This window comes from Nelusetta ayraudi, unplaced genomic scaffold (assembly GCF_046127955.1).
Source record: "Nelusetta ayraudi isolate G7.1 ecotype Tasmania unplaced genomic scaffold, CSIRO-AGI_Nayr_v1 ptg000026l, whole genome shotgun sequence".
Lineage (NCBI taxonomy): Eukaryota > Metazoa > Chordata > Actinopteri > Tetraodontiformes > Monacanthidae > Nelusetta > Nelusetta ayraudi.
In genome coordinates, this window is record NW_027466076.1 from 328,285 (window position 1) to 351,982 (window position 23,698).

General features: G+C 46.3%; 4 protein-coding genes across 7 annotated transcripts; 1 reads left to right on the forward strand and 3 right to left on the reverse strand.

Annotated features, from left to right (window-relative positions):
• Positions 1-308: 308 nt before the first annotated feature.
• znf143b (zinc finger protein 143b) lies at positions 309-8,555 on the reverse strand. Of its 3 annotated transcripts, none has more exons than XM_076028619.1 (15): positions 8,434-8,555; positions 6,806-6,921; positions 6,335-6,523; positions 6,174-6,254; positions 5,837-6,033; positions 5,645-5,713; positions 5,427-5,543; positions 5,250-5,325; positions 4,803-4,928; positions 4,184-4,363; positions 3,874-4,101; positions 2,761-2,909; positions 2,511-2,663; positions 1,781-1,912; positions 309-688 (listed from the first exon to the last, which is right to left on the reverse strand). In XM_076028619.1, the coding sequence occupies exons 2-15, from the start codon at positions 6,909-6,911 to the stop codon at positions 605-607; spliced, it is 1,887 nt and encodes a 628-aa protein (XP_075884734.1). In that variant the 5' UTR covers positions 6,912-6,921; positions 8,434-8,555; the 3' UTR covers positions 309-604. The 3 variants fall into 3 exon arrangements, with proteins under 3 accessions (XP_075884734.1, XP_075884735.1, XP_075884737.1); XM_076028620.1 differs by lacking the exon at positions 8,434-8,555 and adding an exon at positions 7,877-7,997; XM_076028622.1 differs by lacking the exon at positions 8,434-8,555 and adding an exon at positions 7,421-7,847.
• Positions 8,556-8,987: 432 nt separating this feature from the next.
• On the forward strand, positions 8,988-12,496 carry LOC142889936 (nuclear receptor-interacting protein 3-like). Its single transcript, XM_076028624.1, has 7 exons — positions 8,988-10,346; positions 11,043-11,216; positions 11,311-11,393; positions 11,488-11,627; positions 11,985-12,037; positions 12,139-12,227; positions 12,327-12,496. The coding sequence occupies exons 1-7, from the start codon at positions 10,179-10,181 to the stop codon at positions 12,334-12,336; spliced, it is 717 nt and encodes a 238-aa protein (XP_075884739.1). The 5' UTR covers positions 8,988-10,178; the 3' UTR covers positions 12,337-12,496.
• Positions 12,497-17,505: 5,009 nt separating this feature from the next.
• On the reverse strand, positions 17,506-19,607 carry akip1 (A kinase (PRKA) interacting protein 1). Of its 2 annotated transcripts, none has more exons than XM_076028626.1 (5): positions 19,461-19,607; positions 18,753-18,925; positions 18,576-18,650; positions 18,347-18,487; positions 17,506-17,878 (listed from the first exon to the last, which is right to left on the reverse strand). In XM_076028626.1, the coding sequence occupies exons 2-5, from the start codon at positions 18,909-18,911 to the stop codon at positions 17,726-17,728; spliced, it is 528 nt and encodes a 175-aa protein (XP_075884741.1). In that variant the 5' UTR covers positions 18,912-18,925; positions 19,461-19,607; the 3' UTR covers positions 17,506-17,725. The 2 variants fall into 2 exon arrangements, with proteins under 2 accessions (XP_075884741.1, XP_075884740.1); XM_076028625.1 differs by having other exon boundaries at positions 19,455-19,596.
• Positions 19,608-20,411: 804 nt separating this feature from the next.
• On the reverse strand, positions 20,412-22,770 carry rpl27a (ribosomal protein L27a). The gene is made up of 5 exons (XM_076028627.1): positions 22,698-22,770; positions 22,011-22,074; positions 21,825-21,900; positions 21,380-21,554; positions 20,412-20,587 (listed from the first exon to the last, which is right to left on the reverse strand). The coding sequence occupies exons 1-5, from the start codon at positions 22,698-22,700 to the stop codon at positions 20,459-20,461; spliced, it is 447 nt and encodes a 148-aa protein (XP_075884742.1). The 5' UTR covers positions 22,701-22,770; the 3' UTR covers positions 20,412-20,458.
• Positions 22,771-23,698: the final 928 nt, after the last annotated feature.

Here is a 23,698-nt window from a genome sequence, read left to right on the forward strand (position 1 = left end):
ATTATTGCACTTGCGCCATACAAATATTTTTGAATACTGTACTGAAAAAATAATTAATAGCTACTAATATCATTTCAATTATTACATTAAATATGTTTTGGCTGGTCCATGACAACTCAACAGGTCAACCTTCAGAACAATAATATTAACCAATTAATAATAACAATAGTTGTCAATCATTCATTATTGATAACTTAGAACTTTATTTTTTCGCCAGTGCTTTGATTGCTGCTTTTTTTTTTTATTAGTTATGTGTATTTCAACACAGGGCATTTTGACATGATTAAAATAAGAGCAAAACCATGAAGTAAAAAAAAAAAATTATTATTTTTTTATTAGAAATAGCATTAGCTGTACACTGCACTGTACATTGTGCAACATAAACATTAGAGTGCACCTCGAACCTCTCCCTCCCATCTTCATTTTGGCAGGGGGACAAAATAGCATAGCATCATTATCAAAAAAGTCCTATATACACATAAAAGCCAAGTCTCTGGTTGGGGGGAAAAGTTTAAACAAACAAAACAAGTCATGACGGAAGACTCCCAATCTCTCACAAACTGAGTCCAATTGAGATGGTGATTCATAGTCTGTGCTTCGTCCGTCATTCATCGAGGCCCGGCGACTCTCCTTGCTGTATTCTTGATGCTATTCTGATGGCTTCCTCCAGGGACGGCTGATCACTGAGCTGCAGCGGGGAAAAAAGAAAAAGAAAATAGGGAAAAACAGGGAATCATTCCAACGCCAAATGCCGACGCAATGATCAACGATTACTACCTGCAATGCTTCTATCAGAGACAATGAGCCTCCAGCTGTGACGGCCTGTTAAGCGGCCTCAGACTGATGTGTGGACTGTTATGTGGCAGCCGACGGCCTTCAAAGTTGGGGATTAGCATGACTGAGGGAGCCAAAGGGGGTAAATGGCGGCTGCGTTACTTTGGGTAACTAAAGGTTTGTCATGGGAAACCTTGATGTGATCGGAGCCTCATGTTTCTAAATAAAGACAATAAAGTCATTAGATTTAATTGCTATATGCAGTTTGCAGTATATACAGCATCAAGTACTGTAAAAAAATAAAAAAAATAAAAATGTTGTGACATGGAGGCATTTAAAAAAAAAAATTCCATTACAAATCTTTATTTAGTCCAGTCAGTTAGCATTATTATTGCTAATTACATAAAAACCTAAAAACACTTCAAATAACAAAGTGTCTGTGACAGCTAGAACGTGTATACAAAGGCTTTTTCTCAGCTGGTCCATGAACGGCCTGTTTGTTCTTGATGCCTGTGATAAACACTGAATGTACTGCACATAAAAAGTCATGGCATGAGACTCTTGTTGTTTACAAAAGCCCCGCTGTGTTAAAAACCCCCCCAGCCTCTTGCGGCCGCACACGCCGATGGCGCTGCCACATCTCGACCTCTGTGCAACCTGCCCTGCAAGGAGCCCGCCGTCCTCATCGAACTGCCAGGTTCAACCAATCAAACGCCGCATGTTAATTGTCCCTGTTGTGCAAACGAACTGCTGCCGCTTGTGTTGACGTTGACGTTGCGCGTGTTTACATGCAGTTTACGGTTATCTGATCCCTAATCAATGCACCAGCGGGGGCAGGGGCAGCTGAGCCGGACCCCGCCCAGCTGTCTGTTTAGGGCAAGTAGCTGGGAAAACGGGGCGGAACTGGCGAGGGGGATTAGCGGTGAGCTTAAATTGTCTTTCTGTAATTCCACTCCAGAGCTCTCGGCTGGGACTGGAGCGCTAAAGAAGGCAGGAGTCAACCCACCTGCACAGCGATGTGCGTGCCGTTGGAGGTGGCCAGTAACGTGACAGGATGAATGTCATCCTGCTCTTGGCTGTAGGCCGTCGCGTCCTCCACCGCTTGGTAGGAAGCCATATCGGGCGTCATGATGGCCACCTGGGGGAGACACCGCGCATGGTGCGCGCAAATCAAACAAATGCTTTGAATCACTGAAATCAAACAAACAAACAAACCAACAAAGACACAGACCGAGCTGGAGGGCAAAGCGGGGATGTCCTGAAGCACCTGAGGGGTTAAAAGTCCACGACCTGTGGAAGGTTTGGATCTAGGCTGCCCTCTAGTGGTGCGCCTTTTCCTCACAATTTCATCTCCACTGATATATTTTGTCAAAATAAAAAAAATTCTTTGGCAATTTTTTAAAGCACATTATAACTGAAATCATCAAATTATAAAACCTATGGCTCATATAATCAGATCTCATGCAGGCGTGCAGTGCTGGGGAGCACAAGGACTTTGACTGATCAGTTTGGTTTGAGTCTTTTTCTTCCACATTGTTGTATGCTGCTAAAAACAATAAACATGAACTGATATTATTGACAGCCTCGCCCTGCAAAAACCTATTACCATGCTCACAAGTTCCTCCTGAGGAGCCCACCACACCGGCAGTCACATTAAGAAGAATTGCAGAACCTTTGGTGTGTTTTCGTTCTTGCCAACTGAAAAGTCCTGAGAGGGACGTTCCTGCCACTCCTACCTGTTCGTCTGAGCCGTCTGTCGTAACCATGGTGACAGCGTGAGCGCCCTGCGCGGCCAGTTCGTGGGCAGGGATGGTGATGGTCGTGCCTTCCTGCGTCACCATAGTGATCGTGCCGCCCATGGCTTGTAGGTCCGCCTCCGAGATGCTGACCTGCCGCGCAACAGGAAGATCAGACCGAGTTCAACGCATCCCACGGATCCCGTTGGCCCTTTTCCCCCCTCTCTGTGACCCGACCGCAGTCAGTTACCTGCTGCTGGGTCCCGTCCTCCTGCGTCACCAGGGCCAGGTGCTGCTGCGGCCCCATGTCGGCGCTCTCCACGGTGGTCTGCTCCGAGCCAGAGTCCTCCGTATCCACCACAGTCGCCGTGTAGCTGACGCTGGGGTCGTCGATGGCGTCTGGAGGCAGAGTTTTCACTTCACTTTCCCGCGCAAATGGTGCATTCACACATTGTTAAATCACATTTTAATGTTCTAATCTCATGCTGGGCCACATAAATAATATTTGTGAAATTAATATTGGGAGTTTACTGGGGTTTTAGTGTTTTTTACACTTTCACTTCAGCTCATAAATGTTTTTGGCTGCACAATTTAGAAAAAAACAATTAAACTGTGAATGAAACAAACAAGTATCATTAAAAAAGGAAAGAGCCGCAGCCCTGCTGTTCACACCAGACCCACATTTCTCCGCGACGGTCGACAAGCGATTCTGCTCAGCTGCTGTTTACTCCCATTCAGAGCTATATTTTTCATCAAGATCAATTTCACGTCATCCTTCTTGACTTCACAACTCCTCTCTGCCTCTCTCTCTCTCTTTCCCTTTTTTTTTGTGTGTTTAGACACCCAAGACCCCGCCTCCCACCTCGTAGCCAGCCCACTCTGTTGCTCTCTTTCGTGCGCATGTGTTTGCGTGTTTGTTTTCATCTCTCTCGCACTCTGTTTTGATACGTACACAAAGATGACCGCATTTGTCAATCGCGGTATTTTATTTTGAAAATTGCTTTTATTATGAAGACTTACAGGATCTTCTTGCGTTCCTTTGAGTGACTTCCCTTCCGACCTGACACGGATCGCTGGCCACTCGCGCACAAAATAGCAGACGCGGAAGTGAGCACCATCATTTAACGAGGGTGCCGAAAGGAAACGTTCTCCTTACCGCGGCTTTGCTGCGCTTCGGTCTGAACCAGGCATTACGTTTGAAATGCAATTACAACAAATAAACGCGTTATGGATTGCATTTAACTAATCGCGACAGCCCTAACATATACATTATGTATATATATATATATATATATATATATTTAACAACCCAAACCACCACACAAGCCATTCACTCCTCCCACTTGCACTGTCTTGCACTGACCTGACGGGGGCTCGAAGTAGGCTTCCTGCTCCTCCTCGATGGGCTCCGTGTCGTTGTGGGTGGTGCGTTTGTGCATGGCCAGCGTGGAGATCTGCTTGTAGGTCTTGCCGCAGTGGTTGCAGTTGTACGGCTTGCACGGCGTGTGGACCACGTGGTGCTTGTACAGGCTGGAGTACTCGGTGAAGCGCTTCTCGCAGCCGGGCACGGTGCACACATACGGCTTCTCACCTGCGGGAACGAGCCAGAGGTCAGTGAAGGTCGAGAGCCGGAAAGCCTTCGGTTGCGAGCGCGCCAGGCGACCGGGACCGACCGGTGTGTATCCGCATGTGGTTCTTGTAGTTGGTGGCGCTGGCGAAGGAGCGGCCGCAGCTGGGCTCGGAGCAGTAGTACGGCCGCTCGCCGGTGTGCGTCCGGATGTGAACCTTGCGGATGTTGGAGGTGGTGAAGGACCTGCCGCAGCCTTCGATCGGACATTTAAACGGCTTCTCTCCTGCAGGACACAGGGAGACACAGAGCTCATTTTAAATACAGCTGAAATATTTTCATAAAACGCTTTTGGGGACGTTTCCTTGAATAAACCCATTTTGGTTATTTTTTACCTCTCCAGCACTTTCTGTATAATTGTTGTTGTTTTTTTAAATCTATGTATTGTCTCTGTATCATGGTTAAAATAATCAAAATAAACTATGATAAAAAAAAACGTTTGAAAAAAAAAATCAAACACTGTACTTCTCCATGGTTGCTTCTATTCCATCAGCTGATGCTGTGTCCTATTGGAACTTTAACACTTTAACTGCAGTGATCTCATTCTGGATGAAGTCACTGCACCTCCACCTGTGTTCTCCTGACACACACACACACTGACACTGTGACTCACTGGAGGCGAGGCCGTCGCCAGACACCCGACGGATGACGCGCTGACGTCTCACCTGTGTGAGTCCTCGTGTGCTTCTGGAGGTCACCGGAGGTTTTGAAGGACTTGCAGCAGCTCAGCTCCTGGCAGCGGTACGGCTTCTCGCCGGTGTGCGTGCGCGAGTGGCTCTTCAGTCCGTAACCTGCAGAAACCAGTCGACGGACATGAAGTCACGTTGACACAATCTCGCTTGCTGATTAACTCCCCGCAATAAAAAAATAAAAAAAATCCCACGCTGTAAAACATCAGGTCAGCAAAACAATCAACAAGTAAAGTCGGGCAACAAAAATCAGACCAGTGACACATTCAGGGTGTAAATGATTAAACGGGAAACAAACTCAAACATCAATCGCACTGACATGGGAAGCCGGCTGATAAACTTTATCTCGGATCCCATTTTTACTGGAAACGGGTGTAAACAGGACTTCATTGCCGAGAGCATGGGATGAACATCTACAGGTACCTGTAGCAAACTTCTTCCCGCAGCCCGGAAATTCGCAGATGTACGGCTTGTCTCCGGTGTGCGAGCGCTCGTGTACCTGCAGGGCAAGACGGTCGGGTGAGGAGGCGGATCGAGGGCCACGTGCTGCAAGCGTAACATTTCGCAAACTGCGCAAACTTTGGAAGTGGCGGCGCTCACCTTGAGGTGGTGGGCGGTGGTGTAGAGCTTCCCACAGCCTTCATACTCGCAGCGGAAAGACTTCTCGCCGACGTTGGTTGGCCTCACCTGCCTGTTGTCCTGATCCTGCAGCACAATCTGAGACACGCAAGACTCTGAGGTTCAAATCTGAACAAAGCACATTCAGGAGAAATGAATAATAATAAAAAAAAAATAAGCATCTTCTCGAGGATGGTTACCCGCATGTGGACCCCGTTGTCTGGCTCAACCCTGCCGTAGGAGCTCAGAGGGTTCTCTATGTTCTCCACCTGGGGGAGGGGAGACGAAAAGGCACAAAAAACATTGAACAGCAGAAAAGAGAGATGAAAGGGAAAGGCGGCATAAATCAGCCACGTCACATGACCACTGCTGCTGTGGCACGCTGTGTTCACCTTGGTGGTGTACTGCTCCAGCACGCTGATGGTGTCCGGATCAAGGGCCGTGGCCTCTGCCTGCAGGTCAGCGATGGTGCCGTCGGCCTGGATGGCCAGTATGGTGTTGGACGGAGGCATGTGCACCGTGTGCTGGATGTAGGCGGTGCTGCCGTCCTCCAGCTGCACCTCCTGCAGGCCGCTCTGGTCATAGGTATCTGCGCAGGGAAGAACAGGGACCTTGACAACTGCAGTCCTGCTGGCTAAAATACTTCCATGCAGTTTCAATTATGTATATTTACTTTGCACACTGCATGTTGCATGAAGTACTGCAGTCATGCATTAAATATCTTGTTACCTTTGGGTGTGTGGATGTAGGCTGTTGTTCCATCTTCTAACTGGACTGCCTGTCCGTCCTCGAGCTGCAAGCCGTCGCCTCCTGCAGACAAAGATCAACATCCAAGGAAGGTCAGTTACTGCAGCGCAGTGTCAGTGTCAGCGCCGCATCTTGCAGCTTACCCGCTTTAGGCATGGACACGTGCTGGACGTAGGCGGCCGAGCCGTCCTCCAGCTGGATCACCTGGCCGTCCATGATCTGTCCGTCAGAGAAGGAGGCCTTGGAGTCGTGCTGGATGTACGCCGTGGAGCCGTCAGCGAGGGTGACGGCCTGCAGGCTGACGGTGTCCATGCTCTCCATCTGATCAGCGTCTGGGGAGCCATTAGGCAGGGACGACAGCGGGGACAGTGAGCTGAAGAGTCAAGATGGTCACGGCCAGGCTAAACAAGTTATATACATGTTGTGCACGTATATTAACCGATATGTATATATATTTTTTTTATTTGGTTTAAACTTGGGTTCAAACGTGACATGTAATAAATTATGACTTACAAATAGTTTAAGCAGCATTAATCACATCAGCATTCATTTTTGCACATGACTTTATGCAGCACATAAAACAGTTTCAAACTGAACTTCTAGATTCATCGTACCTGCGACTGTCACGGCCTCCGTCAGGCAGAGTGTGACCGGCTGCCCATCTGCATCGTGAAACTCAGCCATTCCCTGGGAGTCCCGGTTTATCTGAGCGAGGAGCATGATTCAGCCGCTACACACACACACACACACACACACACACACACACACACACACACACACACACACACACACACACACACACACACACATTAAGTTTTACACAAATGTTTTGACAAAGAGAAACTTTACTTAAATTAAACGAATGAAAATATTGCGCTATACATGTGTTTATGCCATTTTGAAGTCTGCAGAATTAATTGATGTCGCTGCAACCGAGATTTTAGTTTTAGAGGACTATAAGCATACTCAAAGAAAATTAGCCTCTATAATGACTCTTGCTATGATATAAAAGACAACCTTGATATTTGCACATATTTATTCAGTTCCACAGTGACCTGACTGACTGCTCCTGTACCCTCAAACAACCCTCCTGAGTCAGCCGGCGTGTGGACAGAGTGACGCCACAGGTTATGACGGATGCGTCAGGAGGCAACGGGCAGGTGTTAGACTGTGTTTGTTCGAATGAGATAAAATACACACAAGTGCTGCGCAATGCGCAACATAATTACCGACGCTTTTAATGCCGCGGTCCTGTCATTTCCAGTAACTGCGGTGCTCTTTCAGGCAAGTCCGGCTGAGCACGTTTACCGTTTAACATCGCACTAAAGTTTGCAATTAGGGGGCTAAGAGGGTTCACTAGGTACGAAGGAAGGTCCCTGTTATTGTTATATTTCGTCATATAACAATAACAGATTAGTCTTTATTACACCTGTAAACGCCGTATCATCACTTCCTGGTGGAGTTGACTTGTTAAAAACAAAACGTTAACAAGCATCGCCATTTGTCAGCCAGGCTTTCATTTATCGAGCCAATGTCAGTCAGTTCCTGAGTACAGTAGAATTTGTTCCTGCCGCACAGCGATTCCGTTTTGGCGCTATATTATTTTCAATATTAGCATTGGGTGCTAGCCAGTGAGCTAACCGTGACTTGTCAAGTACGTCATCGTGTACCAAATCAGTACTTACAAGGTGTAATTAACGTGGTACAGCCATTATTGTAAGGTACCAGCCAGGCGGCACAGTGACAGTGTGTTTTACTTTGCGAAACGGCACACTTTGCTATTCCAGCCGCCCCAAGTCCACACGACGTGCATCGATTTAGCCATCAGGCTAGCGGTAGTGCTAAACTACCGCCGCTGTCACGACTCTTTTTAGGGAAGGAAAAAAAAATCAGCTGTCCAGAAAGCGGTGTTAAGACATGATCTTTTACGAGACATCAACTATTTTAAGCGAGCATTTGAGTCGCAGTCAGTCTCTACAGTGACAGGGAGGCTAGCTAGCTACATTCATCGAGTCCGATCGCTTTAGTCTAACGAGCGACGCAGTCAGGAAACAAGAACGGGGGGAATCCATGAGCTAATTAATGATAACATAAGCATTTTGACCCGGCCGGTGTCAAATGTATTCAGATGGTAAACAGTGTTTCCCATTCTGCCCATTCCACGGCGTAGCCTGCTAGTCCCTCTCGCAGCGATGGCTGTGGGAATAATGCATACTGGGTAAAAACCAATTTATATACTAACCTCCGCTCCGAAAATTTCCAACAATTCCTCCTGTTCGACCACCATGCAACAGTGCAGGAAACGTTCCGCGGTGCCAGCACACCGGGAACATGAATGTCAGCAGAACACTGGGGGGGAAGGCGTCGCTTACTGCGAAATGAGACCGTGGGATTGGCTAAAACGATCACACCGGCGGCCTCCTATTGGCCTACCATGTCGTCTTCAGCCATATCTTGATCTCACTCATGGTCCGGGGCCCCACACAGACGCCATTCCGCGTCAGTTTTCGTATTGTCTCGGGCTTTGCGCCTTGAAAACACAACGTCGCCGGACACATGAAACGTTTCAACTTCAATATTTTGCGACATTTATTCACGGCAGCTCGATCCGAGCCGCGTTCAGTCGCCTAAACGCGAGCGACGGTGTTTTTTGAGCGACATAAACAGTCGTGTGCGGAGCGACTGCGGCATCCATGTTGAAAACAAGGTCGTGTGGGAAAAAAAGGGGGAACCTGGGCAATGCAGTGAAGAAGAGAGGGTGGCACGATGCAGCGCACGGGGCTTCGCACATGATAAAAATTAAACTGTCATCCCGTGCAGTGCACTTACACAAGAGGCTAACTTGCATAGATTTGTGAAAACACATCTATATTAGGTCATCGTCGGAATAAGATGGTTATCTGAAGACTAATTTTGAAAAGAGCGGGGGAAAGCCAACACTATTTTGTTCAATCTGACTGACTTTAAAGGACAACAACTACAGTTTTGTTCAGAACAAAGATGTTCTGTTAATTTTCGTTTTCTGCACAAACTTGGCAACGTAGCTAGAAAAGAACTGATAGAATTTATTGGCTTATTCGGTGTAGGTTATTTAAATTCAACTCTATTATAATCAAGTGGAATTGATTAACGGGTTGTCCAGGATATAATAATTCCAGGTAGCTACACTGGAATACACGAGGTCTGCTGGAGCCTCTCCCAGCTGTCATAGGGCTAAGGCAGGGCGACTCCCTGGACAAGTCGCCAGTTCATCGAAGGGCCACTCAGGAGACACATGCACACCTACGGACAATTCACCTTCTCACTTTACATGCATGTTTCAGGAAGACGCTGGTATTGAAAATGGATTAATGGATTTTCTGGAATTAATTATTTTTCTTTAATTAATTTGTATTGTCATTTTCTTCTTTTGCTAATTTCTATTTGCCATTTAATGTGTCTTTGCTCAACACTCTGCATTTTCATTCCCTTACTTTCAAACGAATCTTTAGTTTCAGAAGGAGTCACGATTCAGTAAGTGGCGTATTTGTTATTGGAGTTTTGGTTAAGTCGAGGTTGCCGACAGATACAGGAACGAGGTTGTGGTGTAAGAATAAAAGTTCCCGTTTATTCATTAAAAAAAAAAAACGTAACCAAAAGGGGGGAAATTAAGGACGTTCACTCATTTTATTTTATTCTTGCAGTTTCTACAAATATAATGCAAAGCAATTTTGAATTAGTTGTGATCATAGAGTTCATGGCTTCAATTTAATATTCCTTATAGAATAAAGTAAATAAAACGTTTGTAAACATTCAGGGGGTTAGTAACTTTTACACTGAAGATTCTGACCGGAAACGTGGTTGCAAACACGTGTGACTCGAGTCCCGTCAGCGGCCGAGAGGTGTCTCTCCCTCCTCCCCGCGGAGCTGAGCGCATCACCTGGGCTGGAGGTGGCCTCTCATCGACCGTCACCGCAGCCGACCACACACCCTCACGCAGCGGCTGCCATGTACACGGTGATGCGGACGGAGAACCGGCGGGACTCGGGAGTCTTGGACGCTGCGGCCGTGAGGCAGCAGAGGAGACTCAAACAGGCCATCCAGTTCCTGCACAAGGACTCCGCCGACCTGCTGCCTCTAGACGGCCTCAAGAAGCTCGGGACGTCCAACCAGGGGGTGCGACACCCATCACAGGCTTCATCATTATCATTATCATCATCATCATCATCATCATCATCATTAGAAATATTTTATCACAGGGACTATGTGCATGTGTAGCAATATCCTCTCTTATAAACATCAGAAGAAGCAATAATTACAATTTACATAATTATTATTTGTGTAGAATTTTTTTAGAATTATTAAATGATATTTAAGCTATTTATTATTTATTTTCAGATATTTTTATTTTCATCGCTGCAATAATTATGTTTTTGATGCCATTATATTATGCACCTCAGCACTATTTTTGAGAGTTGTTGAAGGGTTGTTTTAGGCCCAGGTGTATTTTGTGGGACTGTGCAGGTATAGTTTAACATAAATCCAGAAGACTTTGCCATCTTGCACAGGCTCAGAGCCACTGAAGCAGCTTGAGCTGCAGCCATCTGGGCCTAGATTCATGCTCCCATGGAGTAAAACAAACAGTTTGAGATTTTTTTTTGTGTGTGCTCGACTTCCCGCTGCCTCCTTTTCAGTATCATGCAATGACAAACTCACCCTGGTGAGTTTGTCATTTCTTCCTGCTGAAAAACGGAAATTGTCCCTGGGAATAATAAAGTTGACTTCACTCTCTTGCAGCATTCAGAAGTTTTAGTAACTTGTATTCGTTCTCATTTGTCTAATGTATTTTCGGGACATGCTTGCGAATTGTAGCAGCCACACCACATCCTCCAGAAGCGACTGCTGGAGGCCAAGTTGTCCCGAGGAAGGATGAGCCTGTCACCTGGAGAAGGAGGAGGAGGAGTTCTTCTGACCTTGACTCATTTCAACTCAGACGAAGAAGAAGAAGAAGAGGAAGAGGGGGATCTGATCTACATTCCCTGCAAGGTTATTATGTTTGGACATTTCCAAATTATTTGGAAAACATGCAGTTTTTCCACTCTGAAGCACCACTTCCTCCTCCTCTTTCTCCTACTCTCAGTGTTTGGGTCGAGATGTGAACGTTCTGATCGACACTGGTTGCAGACTGAATCTGATCTCCTCCCTCACCGTGGACAGACTGGGGTGAGAAGCTCCGCGTTTGTCTGTGCCTGTGTCTCATCACCTTTTGTTCGTCTGGCGGCTTCGGTCGGTCAATGTTTCACTTCCTGTCCTGCAGACTGAGGGGGCTGGTGGAGGAGGACAAGACGGAGGCTGACGGACTTCCGTTCCGGAGGAACCTCTGTGTGGACAGACGGGTCAAAGATCTGGGCCTTACTGTGGGACAGCGCAGGATCCTTTGCTCCTTCGCCGTCATGGGTGAGAAAAAGGGCTCCGAATCCGTTGTGGGATTTCTACCAGATAAAATATTAAATAAAATTCATTACACCAGAAACCTCCCTCCTTCACTCCTCACAATATATAAATCAGTGATGTCACAAAGGGGCCTGACACCTCTACCTGTACAGTGGGCACGCTTCCAGGCAGGTGCTGGCTCCGCCCCTCAGAGACCACTTTGTTTTTGTCCTCTTTCAAACATGTGGAGGGTCCAACCAGCAAAACCGACTGTAAACAGAGGGCTAAACATGCTACTTTCCAGATGTTGAGAGATTTTGATGATAATCAGTCTATCATCAATATTAACTTATATATAACTGGTATATTTATGTGTTTCAGACTGCAACAAGCCACTGATCTCACTGGGCAGCAGGACCTTGACGTCCCTCAAGGTGAACCGTCGTATCCCCGATTGATCAACGCAGTGTTGAAGATCTGCTGGAGGGCAGCGATGATTGGTTTGTTGTGTGTGCCGTGTGCCGTGTGTTTTCAGAGCGTTGTGGATCTGGAGCAGCAGATGTTGGTGTTTGGGACGGCCGTGAGGGAGCAGGTGGACTTTGTCAAGAAGCCTCTCTGCGAAAGGTGAGCTGCTGTGCTGACCAGCGTCACCATTTAGGCCAAATAATATATTTTAATATAATATTTTTGGACCAACTACTCCCTGGTACTCCTCCTTCTAAGGTTTCTTTGACCTTTCACCTCCTGCGATGCTGACTCCTCCCCTTCTCCACGAGCAGCCTCACTGAGCTGAAGCAATAGAACCATCGAGAGTCAAAACTGAAGAACCTCGTCAGAGAACTTTACATTTTTTCCACACTCTTTCTCACCCTGTTTGTATATTGGGGGGAAGGGGAGGGATTTGGGGTTTGTGGGGGGAGGGGCAGAATGCATCGCCGTCCTACCCCACCATCGCTATCACCGCAGTAGCATTCGTGTCGTGCAGGACCTAGCAGAGCTTCTAGTGCTGTCGACTGTTGAGATTCTAATAGAATTGTGATTTTTGTATTAGCTTTAGCTTTAGCTTTAGCACTCTCATCCAGTGCTGGCAGGTTCTGCCACTCTTTTAGTCCACACTTCAAGGAAAATACAAAAAAAAGGTTTTTAGAGTTTTTACTTCAGACAGAATGTAGCCAATGTTAATGTAGCACAAATGCGTAGCTGTTTATCTGCTGCACTTTCTAACCCTCAGAGTATTCATCCAGGTCACTGCACTTTTACTGTTTACAAAGTAGGAAGACGGCACCTGTGATTGGTCAAGTCGCGTGAATGTAGCAACAGCAAAGCAACACAGAGGATGAAATGGAATAAAATTTCAAATGGTGCGAGCGGTTTGAGGTGTTTTGTCTTTATTGTATGTCCTACTCCGACATTTAACGCGTGTGCCACTTCATCCAGGAGTTATTTCTGGAAGTGGGCCGTCCGGACTCGACCTGACACAATTAAAAACCTCCTTAATTAGCTGCTGAATCTGAAGATGAAGAAGGATTTTGACACACAAGCAGAGATGGCAAGTCCTTCTTGCACGGATGGACTTAGATAGTGCCACCCAGTGGCCAAAGTGTAGAAGGACTCCTAAACCTGAACGTGTCCACGGCAACCAAAGTCAACAGTGAGGAGACACAGTCAACAGGAGCTCAAACACTGCAGGAAATAAAGACATTAGCTTGCTAGCTGCCAGGGGACTAGAAGCATCAGATGCATCAGTTTGTATCACACAGTACAACTGAAGTCCTGGTCCTTTCAAAGACTCGGAGGAGCCACACACAGGCCAAGATGTCATCTACCGCATTCTCTCTTGTTTTGAATCTCATTTCCAGTTGTTGGATGGGAAAAAAGAAGTCTGCGAAGTTCTGACCTGGGTGGAGAACCATGGGGTCAGAGGTCAGGGTGGCCACGCCACAGTCGCTGCTTGTAGGCGACAGGGGGCGCAGCGTCACCTTCGTGGTCGACGCGTCGGAGGATATGAGAGGCATTCTGGCCTCAGCGAAGCGGCTGCTGATCGGAACACTGCTGAGAAAGGCTGCGTTCAGGGACTCCCTGTTCAACATCGTGACCTTCTCCGCCCAGGTGACAGTTGGTGCTGCGCAAAGTAACTGCAAAATATGATGTGACGTTAGAGTGGGAAATTTAATTATTTGCAAGGGTATTTACATTTTTGAGTGAAAGAAAGTTTATCCGGTTGATTGAATCATTTGAATTGGTCATACTTGAAAATGCAGTGAGCAGCTTTGTAAGGCTGAGATAATTTTGTCCGCCCTATGGTGGCAGGGTCCAGCATGAGCCGTAAACACATCCTCCACTCTACAGCTTCTTAGCTGATATGTCACAAGCTAAATAACTTTAGCCACGCTTTAATTTTTTCTTCCACAAGAGATATTTTGTTTCAATCGTGCAGAAGTTTGTTTATTTTTCTAATCAGTTTTGGTAACAGCAACCTTGAGCCTGCTATGAAAAAAGTTGAGTATCAAATAGTAGCACAATGTTTATTCAAGAAATACTTTTTCTTTCTAAAAACTTGGCCTTTAAATTAAAAGGTGTTTGGTTCTCTTCACTGCCTGACTTGATGCTTTTCCCTTTGTCTCAGGTGACCTCTTGGTCCAACCACATGCTCCCCTGCGCCCCTGACACCCTGTACCTGGCCCTGGCCTGGATCCACTCTATCAACTGCAGTGCTGGTAGCGACCTCTGGGGAGCGCTCAGCACAGCTTTCGCTGACCCAGCTTGTGAGGCTGTCCACCTGCTGTGCTCAGGCCGGCCCAGATGGTCGGAGGGCTTGCTGACGGCCCTGCTGAGGCCGGCTGTGGGCCGGCCGCTCAACGTCTTCTACCTGCAGAGCTCCGCCCATCGGCTGGCTGGAGACAGCCTGCAGCAGTTGGCGTTGGCCACAGGGGGGCATTGTTATACCGTCCCGGTTGGTTTCAGTGGAGAGCTGAAGGAGGTAGATTTCCACGGAGCAAAGGCATCAGTGTCATGTTTTTTGTTGGTCCTCTAACGTCGTCTAAAGTCCCGGTGTTATTGCAGCAACCTCTTTAGCTGTAGCAAGGCTCACAGTCACTTCCTGTAATCCTCCATCTTGTTTCATGCCAGCAGTGGTTGCTTTCTGCTTTTGTCACTCCTTACAACAACACTGATTGGTTCTTAAAACTTGTATTGCTTTCTCATGGAGCTTGGCAAGACAAAGTGCTGGACGTCACGACAAAGGTCTCATCTGACTGCGTGTGTTTTTGTGTTCAGACTCTGCCGTGTGCTGCCGAGAACGGAGAACAGTCGCCTCGGACGTACTCTTCGCTCTGGTGTCGTCGACCGTCCACCTCAGTTTTGGCGCTACGCACTGCGCCCTCTGCTGTTTTGAGGTGTGTTTCATTTGGCCTTCATGCTTCAATACATTTGACTGAATTAACTCCAAATCGTAGTTTGTTTCGCTCCTTGATATCTGGCACTAAAGTGTTGTGTGTGTGTAACTTGTGACTGTGACTTCAAAAGTGACATATGCAACATTTATACCTCCCAGTCAGTAGGTGTCGCACTCTTTCTCGTGACTTTGCCACCAACTTACAACAATACCAAGAACCAATCAGAGGCATTTGTTGGTAACTTATACACTTGCTGACGTTTGCTACAGAAGAAAAGTTGAATCTTAGTGTGTTGTTCTTCTTTGTCTTTGTAATCTTTCAGTTCAGCCCACTGGGGAAATGCTGAGCAAATGCAAATACATATTTTTTGCTCTTTGAGGCATTTTTTTTGTCTTCTTTTAAGTAATTTGTTGGTGGAAGATACATACAATACAATACATACATATATGTGTATTCTCAACTTCTAACAGAGCATCAGCATTGTCACACAGATTATTGACATGGATGATGTGATAAAAGCAACATCTTTTGGGATCAATTCTGAATTTTCACACTGTGAAAAACACAATATCCACAACATCAACATCAAACCAACCTTATCTGTGTATCTGAGGGCAAATCTGATGGCAAACGTGGATGTTTGTCTGAAAAATGGAAAATAATCCATTATGAAAATGATAAGATCTTTTATCAACCCTGCAGGAGGCATCAAATAAAAACAGACAAACTAAAAACAGCAAATTCAATATTAGTCGTCACGTGGGAATGGTTTTAAATGTTAGAAAGTACAAAATATTACTGGTGTCCCATGGCTGCCCAGGTGCACTGAGGGCAATCCCTGTGTGACCTCCTCCGTGGTGGTCCCTGAGTTCTTCCCAGGCTGCAGAGTGCTGGCCAGGAGAAAGACAGACGGCCTATACTACGCAGGCACCGTAACACAGGAAATACAGGTGACAGCAGGGGGAGCACTTCACAATATTATCAACAATAATTCTACTAATCTAGCTCTTCTTGCCCGCGGCCACTCAGGGCTACACGGGAGCCTGGGTGGTGGAGTTTGAGCCACAAGAGGGCACCACCTGGGGCGCCCTCTCCTGCCACAGGGAGCTGGTTTCCTCCCTGGACATGGTGAGCAGCGCCGGAGGAGTACCCCGGTGTGACCTGGTGGCCGGTGATGCTGTACTGTCGCCATGGGAACCGGGTGTGAGGCGGTACGGTCCGGGGCGAGTGACGGCACTGTCCGCAGGATGCAGAGACGGATGTGGAGGTGAGCAAATCCAAACAATGAGGTCGTCTCAAAGTCAGTTATTTAATCTGTCATCTCCGTCTCCTCCTGTAGGTGGGGCCACCAGCCTGCGCGTGCAGATGTGGAATAGTTGCGTGTGTCTGGTTCCCGCCCGTCTGGTGGAGCCTATCCTAAACTCCCACTATGACAGAATAGTGAAGGAGCTCCGGATCACAGCGCCACCCTCTGGCCAGTGCTGTCGCTGGCTTTGGGCCCCTCACTGCTGGTCTCAGCCCGGGAGGTGTCACTGCTGCTCGGGCCCTCACACTTCCACGCAGCAGCTCCCTACTGGATGTGTGACCAGCTGTGAAAGCCCAGTGGGATTCCAGGGGGCAGAGCTAGACGGCCAGGAAGTGATGAAGAGTGACCCTGAGGAGGCCTCAAACTCCTCCTCCTCTTCCTCCTCCCTCTCTGAACAGGAGCCCAGCAGGAGGCTTCCTGCTGTGGTGAAACTGAGGGGAGGCGAGCAGCGCCCCCCGTGGAGATATTGGAGAAGAACGGGGGCGGAGCGTCAGCACAGGCAGCCAGGTGGGAAAGTCAACTGGTGCATACTGGTCCATGAGGGACATTGGGGTTGGACGCGATTCAGTTAGACTCCGCCCACCGTCACAGCTAGCCATTGGCCAATTAAGGTTGTCACTAATCAGTATGTGATAGGATGTTAGCTTCACGAGTTCCTTTCAACTTCACTAGTTGAGTTATTTCACCGGCAGCTCCACTCATGTTGACTCATTTCTGTGTTTGCCTTCAGGAAGTGTGAGTGCCAGGAGGACGCCGCCACCGCCGCATACACGCTTTCACATCCCCGTCCCACCACTCTGCACCTCGCCCAATCACAGCTCTCTGTTCCAGCCACTTCCTGGTGTGGCAGGAAGGAGAGCGAACAGCAGGGATGTTTTTAGACCCCACCCTCCTACCAGACCACCAGTGGCAGAGCCAGCTTTTTAAACTTGGGGTAGAATCTGAAGTTCCTGAATAAGGCAGCAAAGTGTGTGAGGTCTTCAACATCCAAATAACACCGAGGGATTTAAATTTTGGGAGTGGCACTCAGGGGTGTCCAATCAGACTTCAGGCGTAGCCATTGCCACCCTGGACACCCCTCTGGCTCTGCCTCTGCAGACCGCAGACACTGGTGGCAACCACTCAGCTGTTCACAGATGTCTTGGACAAAAAAAACCCCCAAAAAACAAACAAACAAAAAAAAAAATCACTTTAAACTATGTTTTTAAAAAATATTATAAAATTCTTTATTTCAATACTTTGAAGCAACATATCCACAGGTTAAGTACTGTACATCACTTTCTAATACATGTAGTAAAATACTATATAGATATATATAAAAATAAAACACCTCTAAATGTGCTGCATATACAAGTAATTTTAAAAATAAAATGTAAACTCTTTGACGCAGTGGCGAGCGCTGAGGTCCGAGCCTCTCCGTATCAGAGGGTGAAAGTGAGCACGACGCTCTCTCCGGGTCGGACGCTGACCAACTGAGTCTGCCGCTGCTGCGACTCCTGCAGGCTGGCGGTGACGGTGTACGTCCCGGGCGAAACCTCGATGAGGAAGTCCTCGTCTGGCGATGGGGGTTGACACTGCAGAGTCAAGACGAGAAATGGAATTGAAAAGGACAGAAAGATGTCACTCTGAAATGGCAAAAGTGCTTCTGTATCTTTTTTTGTTTTGTTTTTGCTGAATCGATTCCAAAGTGAAGAATATGGACACATTGTGACGTCACAAAGGGCCATAATGCCTCTCTGAGGTAAGTTAGTGCACCTTCCAGACAGGTGTTGGCTCCACCCCTCTGAGGTCACCTTGTTTTTGTCCCCTTCCAAACATGTGGAAGGTCCAATACAGCATCAGCTGTAACAGCAGGCTGCAAACAAAGGGTTAAATCTACTGAAACTAAGAAATGTTGATTTATTTCATCATAACTAAAGAAGCTGCTTCACTGGAAGGACTTTTTCTTATTAGACACACACAAAAAATGTCAGAATACCAGGCCAGGGGTTTGATGTTGCAACTCCACCTGCTGGACACTTGTGGTAGTAGCCACTTCTGACCTTGTTCTGCGGAGTGCTGGCTCTCTCTCTGGCCGGCGGCGCCGACGTGGACCTCCATGTGACTCGCCTGGAGTGGAACCTGGACACGTGACTCTGCTCCGGGTGGGTGGCGCCGATGCACTGCCCCGACTGGTAGAACTCCTGCAACACCATGGACGACACGCATACTTCAGGTCGTCAGATTGGACGACGAGATCAGCGGCAGGAGTGCAGGAAATGACCTGCTGACCTTGCACTGAGAGCTCATCTGCTTCATCAGGACCGCAATGCCGTCAAAGACGTCATCGAGCTCTGTGTGTGTTTTCTGTGGAGGGGAAAAAGCAAACAAATGTGAAAAGTAAGATTCATTTTTAAAAAAAACATCCTGAAGTGACTACAAGGAAGAATTGTGGGGGTCAAACAGCACCTTGACTGAGGTTCCTGCATCTTCTTCTATTTTGCTGGTAGTCCAAGAGGCTGGACCGCTGGTCCAGTCGACGGTCCGCCTGGAGGCTCGATCCAGGACCTGGCGGCCCAGACGGGCAGAGCGCCGCAGGGAGGACTCCAGCCAGGCTCGGTCAGCCATGAAGATCAGGAGGCCTTCATATGGATGGAGATGCAAAGTGACAAAGGTGTTATCGTTTGACAGTATTTGCAGTTTTCAAGTTCAACATTCAAAACTCATTTCAGATTAAACAAAAACAAAACATTTTGCCGCCCTGGTTTGCTTAACACAATTGTGTCGACAAATAAAAAGAGGTACAGTGTTATCAAACCTAAAAATAACATTAATTGCAGGTCAAATTGCTGGCTTGAACCAACTCCAAAGGTTGTTACTGAGTTGTGGCAAAATGCGCATGCGCGATTACTAACGCCGCGCTGAGCCAACCGGAAAAACAATGTTTCTGACACTTTCTCCAGTAGAAAGAAATTAAAACAAAACAACAAAAGCGCGGGTTTCCACGCCTTGACGAGACTCACGATACAAGTCGCATCGGGACAACCGAACCGGAAGTAGAACTGCTAAACAGCCGATATGCACTAATGTCTTCTCTGTGCGCGCAGCGCTGTCAGCGAAAGTAAATCTGACGGATTATGAGTTTAGCCGGAGCAACATGTAAATGAAAACACTCACTCGCGGGGTGTGTCGTCGTCCACCGAGCAGCATGTCTTCTTCCTGCTCAGACGCCACTTCCTCTTCTTCTGCTGCCGCCGGGACGAAGTTCACTCCGGCCGAAGTGCAGCATTACCGCCACCTCCAGTTGTTGTGTTTTAACTAAACTCACCCCGTGTTCGCCTCCTGCTGCGCCGACCAGCCCCGCCCTCTACCGAGCCGTAGGTCACGTGGGCCCCGTTCCCTTTCATTTCAAAACGGCTTTCAAATTGAAAACGTTTCATTGGATCGTACGGAATTTGGGGGAGAGTTAAAGTTAAAGCAAGAAGTGGCAGTGAAAAATCTTTTTAGTCCCGAGTTTCCTCTTTTACAAAAGCAAGTGTTTTCAAATTAAAATTAAATTGCTTTTAAATTATGACGCAGTCCTCATCAGGTCTCAGAAAAGGTTAACCAGGTGCACTTCCGTATTTTCCCAAATAACCATTATTCAGTGATACAACCACGTACATATATGTACTTGTACAGTTTTTTATGAACTTTAGCCTACACCCTTTCTAACACGGAGTGGCTAATTATGTTATTATGCGATAGAATTGTCTTTTCACATTTGTTTTTTTTTCTTGCATAAAGCATGGTTACATGTTACTTGTGTTTTTCTTTAAACCGGTTCAAATAAATTAAGTGAAAAGAAAATGAAATATCAGTGAGTTTCTCAGCCTGTTTTGAAATTGCTAGAAGCCAACAAATGCTGGCTTCAAAATTTGGTCAAAACATTTTCCATCCCATACTGAAGCTTCAATTTATTTCAGCTGGATTAATTCATCTGTTTTCTGCAATGCTGATGTGAAAGATAAAACACTGTATTAACACTTGCATCTACATTTTCCTTTTAGTCTACAGAGAGGTCAGAGCTAAAATAAATAAATGCCTTAGCATTCATTTATCATAAGCATAAAACACAGAGACAAATCCTTCCCACTTAAACAGTTTATTTTTGCAAAAACGCGTTGACAAGAGCACTATGCCATCAGCACACAGGCTCCTCCCACTGCCTTGATCTTCTCCTCGGCCCGTCGGCTGAAGAACTTGGCCTTGACAATCACGGGCTGCTTGGGCAGCTTGCCTTTGCCCAGAACTTTGTAGTAACCCTGGAGAAAAAAGGCAGAAAAGTAAGAAAAATGGACAGCACAACCAGCCAACCATACAGTAGTTTATGCACACAGCAAGACGACACATTCTTACAGGAATATCATTAAGCATAGGAGAGGTAATCACAACTATCAACCCAGGACAAAGTTCCCTTGCTCTTTTTAGACACGTGAACATGTTGACAGAAGGTAACACATTTCCTTCTTAGATTTTCATATGGTAGTTTTATATAATAATTGACAAATGATGAAATTCGCAATCAGATTTAGGCATAGATTAAAAATAAATTAACCAGATGGGAAAATCAGATTAAGTGACTGCCAATAAACAACATTAAAATGTTATAATACAAATATACTGAGATCAAGCGGTCTGTCATGTTTGTGTCCCAGTTCACCTGACGTGCCAAAAGGTGCCAAAGTCACATAATGCAACCTTCTAGAAAATAAAGTCCACTGCAACGGTAATCAAAAGTGCCACCGGTACACTCTTTGTGAATTATATATAATTACATCACACAACTTAAATCCTAAATGTATCACCAGCCAGTTCTGAATAAGTGAGATACTGCTGTGCTCCAACTCAACAACAGGGAAACTAACAGACCAAACTCCCACCTGGTCCAGAAACAGCTTTACAAGATCACATCAGACTTAAAAGGCTGCCACTTTTGAATCATCAACCCTCATTAACAACCAAGACATTGGAAGTCCAACTGACTCCACATGTTCCATCATTATGGAAGTGCATCAGCGGGCTGCGATAAAATAAACTAAAAGGCCAATACTCACAGCGCGCACAGCATCAATGATGGGGGCGGGTCCCTCGGGCTTCTTGGAGTAGTTGAGCCTGGTCTGCTCGCTCACAAGTGTCCACAGCTTGTCCAGGTTGATGGTGGGGCAGTGGGTCGCGTTCCTCTTCAGGTGGTAATGTCTCATACCCACCTTACCAAAGTACCCAGGATGGCTGCGCGCACACGAGAAAACAGAAACATGGTCAACAAGCGTCCATTTCAGGGTTTGTGTCCAGCATGAAAGTTCAGGGCCCTCACAGCAAAGGAACAAGATGTTGCAGCTATCATCATTAATGCCAACTCGCCGTTAAACCAATAAATGTTATGATAGAGACATGCAACCCATGTACTTGATGCACACAGAAGTTACACACACGCTCATACAATGTCACAGTAACTCCTATGGCACTGCTCACTTCCAAACCCTCTTCACTGCTACTCACTATTTGTCGAAGTTGATTCTGTGGTGGTGCATACCACCAGCATTTCCACGACCTCCAGGATGCTTCCTGTGTTTACCTGTAAGGGGGACCAACAAACGTGATTATTATTGTTATTTATTTTTAAAACAGACAAACATTTTGGGGTGTGACTCATGTCATTAAATACATATGCGACAAGATACCCACCAATGCGACCATGTCCGTGGCTGACATGACCTCGGAGCTTCCTGGTCTTGGTACTTTTGGTCGGCTGTGGAGACACGTTGGAGAAAAAGTGAACATACCTGTGGACCTGACTGGTCCCACCAGACCTCTGCTAGCTCGGCTAGCCTAAACAACCCGTGCGTCGAGATGTTCTCAAATTTTCGGGCAAACTCGCAACGCGTTTCAAAACAACACTAATGCTAGATATGAGTTACGAACGGAAGTAGATAAATGTAAACGTTCCCTTTCGTGTGAGCGACTTCATGCAGCTAAGCATCAGTGGCAGCTAAAGCTAATCAACTTGATTTGTCGGCTGCCTTGCAGAGCTTCAAGTGAAAATTTCATGAAGGACCCGAGGATCGCATTATGACAGGCTAGCCATTCAGACAACCATCCGGGGGACGTATCATTTAGAGTTCTGGGATTTTGTTTGGTTTTAAACGCAAGCCGGACCCTGCTGACAGACTGTCGTGGCCCCGGGACAGCTGAGCTCACACCGCTCGGCAAGACAGAAATGTGAATCAATCGCCACAATAATATTCACACAGTAAATATGGGCGATTGGTTTATCATAAACTGCGTTCGGGTGACAATTAAAAGTACGACTGGACAAGGATGGCCTGAGATTTGCCCTCAATTGTGGACACAGAGATACGTGATAGCACCTACCATCTTGGAGGCTAGTTGAAAGAGGAACGGGATTTGCAAATCTCGCGGTTTTGTGTGAGAACGGTTGGAACACGACCACAGCGGGACAAAAATAGACAGCGACACCTAGCGGCGTCTGGGAGAAATGTAAAAACACCCAGACGCAACGTTTGGGTTCATCAACTATTCACGTTGAAGAAGTCTATAGGGCTGAAAGACACAGTTTTACAGTTACCTACTACAAATAGTTGCACTAATAAAAGATCAAGGCTTTTTTAATGTAGTTTTTTTTTTTTTTTTTTACTTTGAAGTTGTGTCTGTCTGTTGTGATATTTATTATTAGTTATATCATTTATTCCAATCCAATATAATATATTATACAGATGTTTAGTATAATTTGCTATCATATAATATTAAAATATCATAAATATTAGGTCACTTATCTTTGGACAATGGACCGTGTTATGAGAGAAAATAGTAACGTCTAACATCCAAAACAGACAGTATACTGCATCAATTTTAAACAAACAAAAAAAAATTTCTTGAATTTCTTACATCTTGCCACCTTCAACTATTGCTTAAATGACTTCCAGTTTCATAAAAAATTGATTTCTATATTTAAAAAGACAAACAGTCAGATTCAGGGAATTGTATTACTTTCAAATGAACAAGTTTATTTTTATATGTGCAGTAGCTTCCCCCCCCCTTTTTTTTAACCCTACGTTCTCTCCTTGGTAACTGTTAAGAGACAAACAATATGGTCACATGATCACCTTCCTTCAGCCGCTCTGTGCTGGATCTGAGGCTGGACCAGTATTTTCCACCAATGGGATAGCTCGCAGCCACCCCTTGACGCCCATCACATGGAGTGCTACAGTCCTTTCAGCATTAGGTCACATCCACCCGAAGACACGCTTCACCTGGACCAACCTCGGCAGGAAACACTGTTCATCACCTACTGTTGCATTCAGGTGAGGCGCCGCTAACGCCTTCAAGTGCTTTAAATGTTTATTTATTCCATT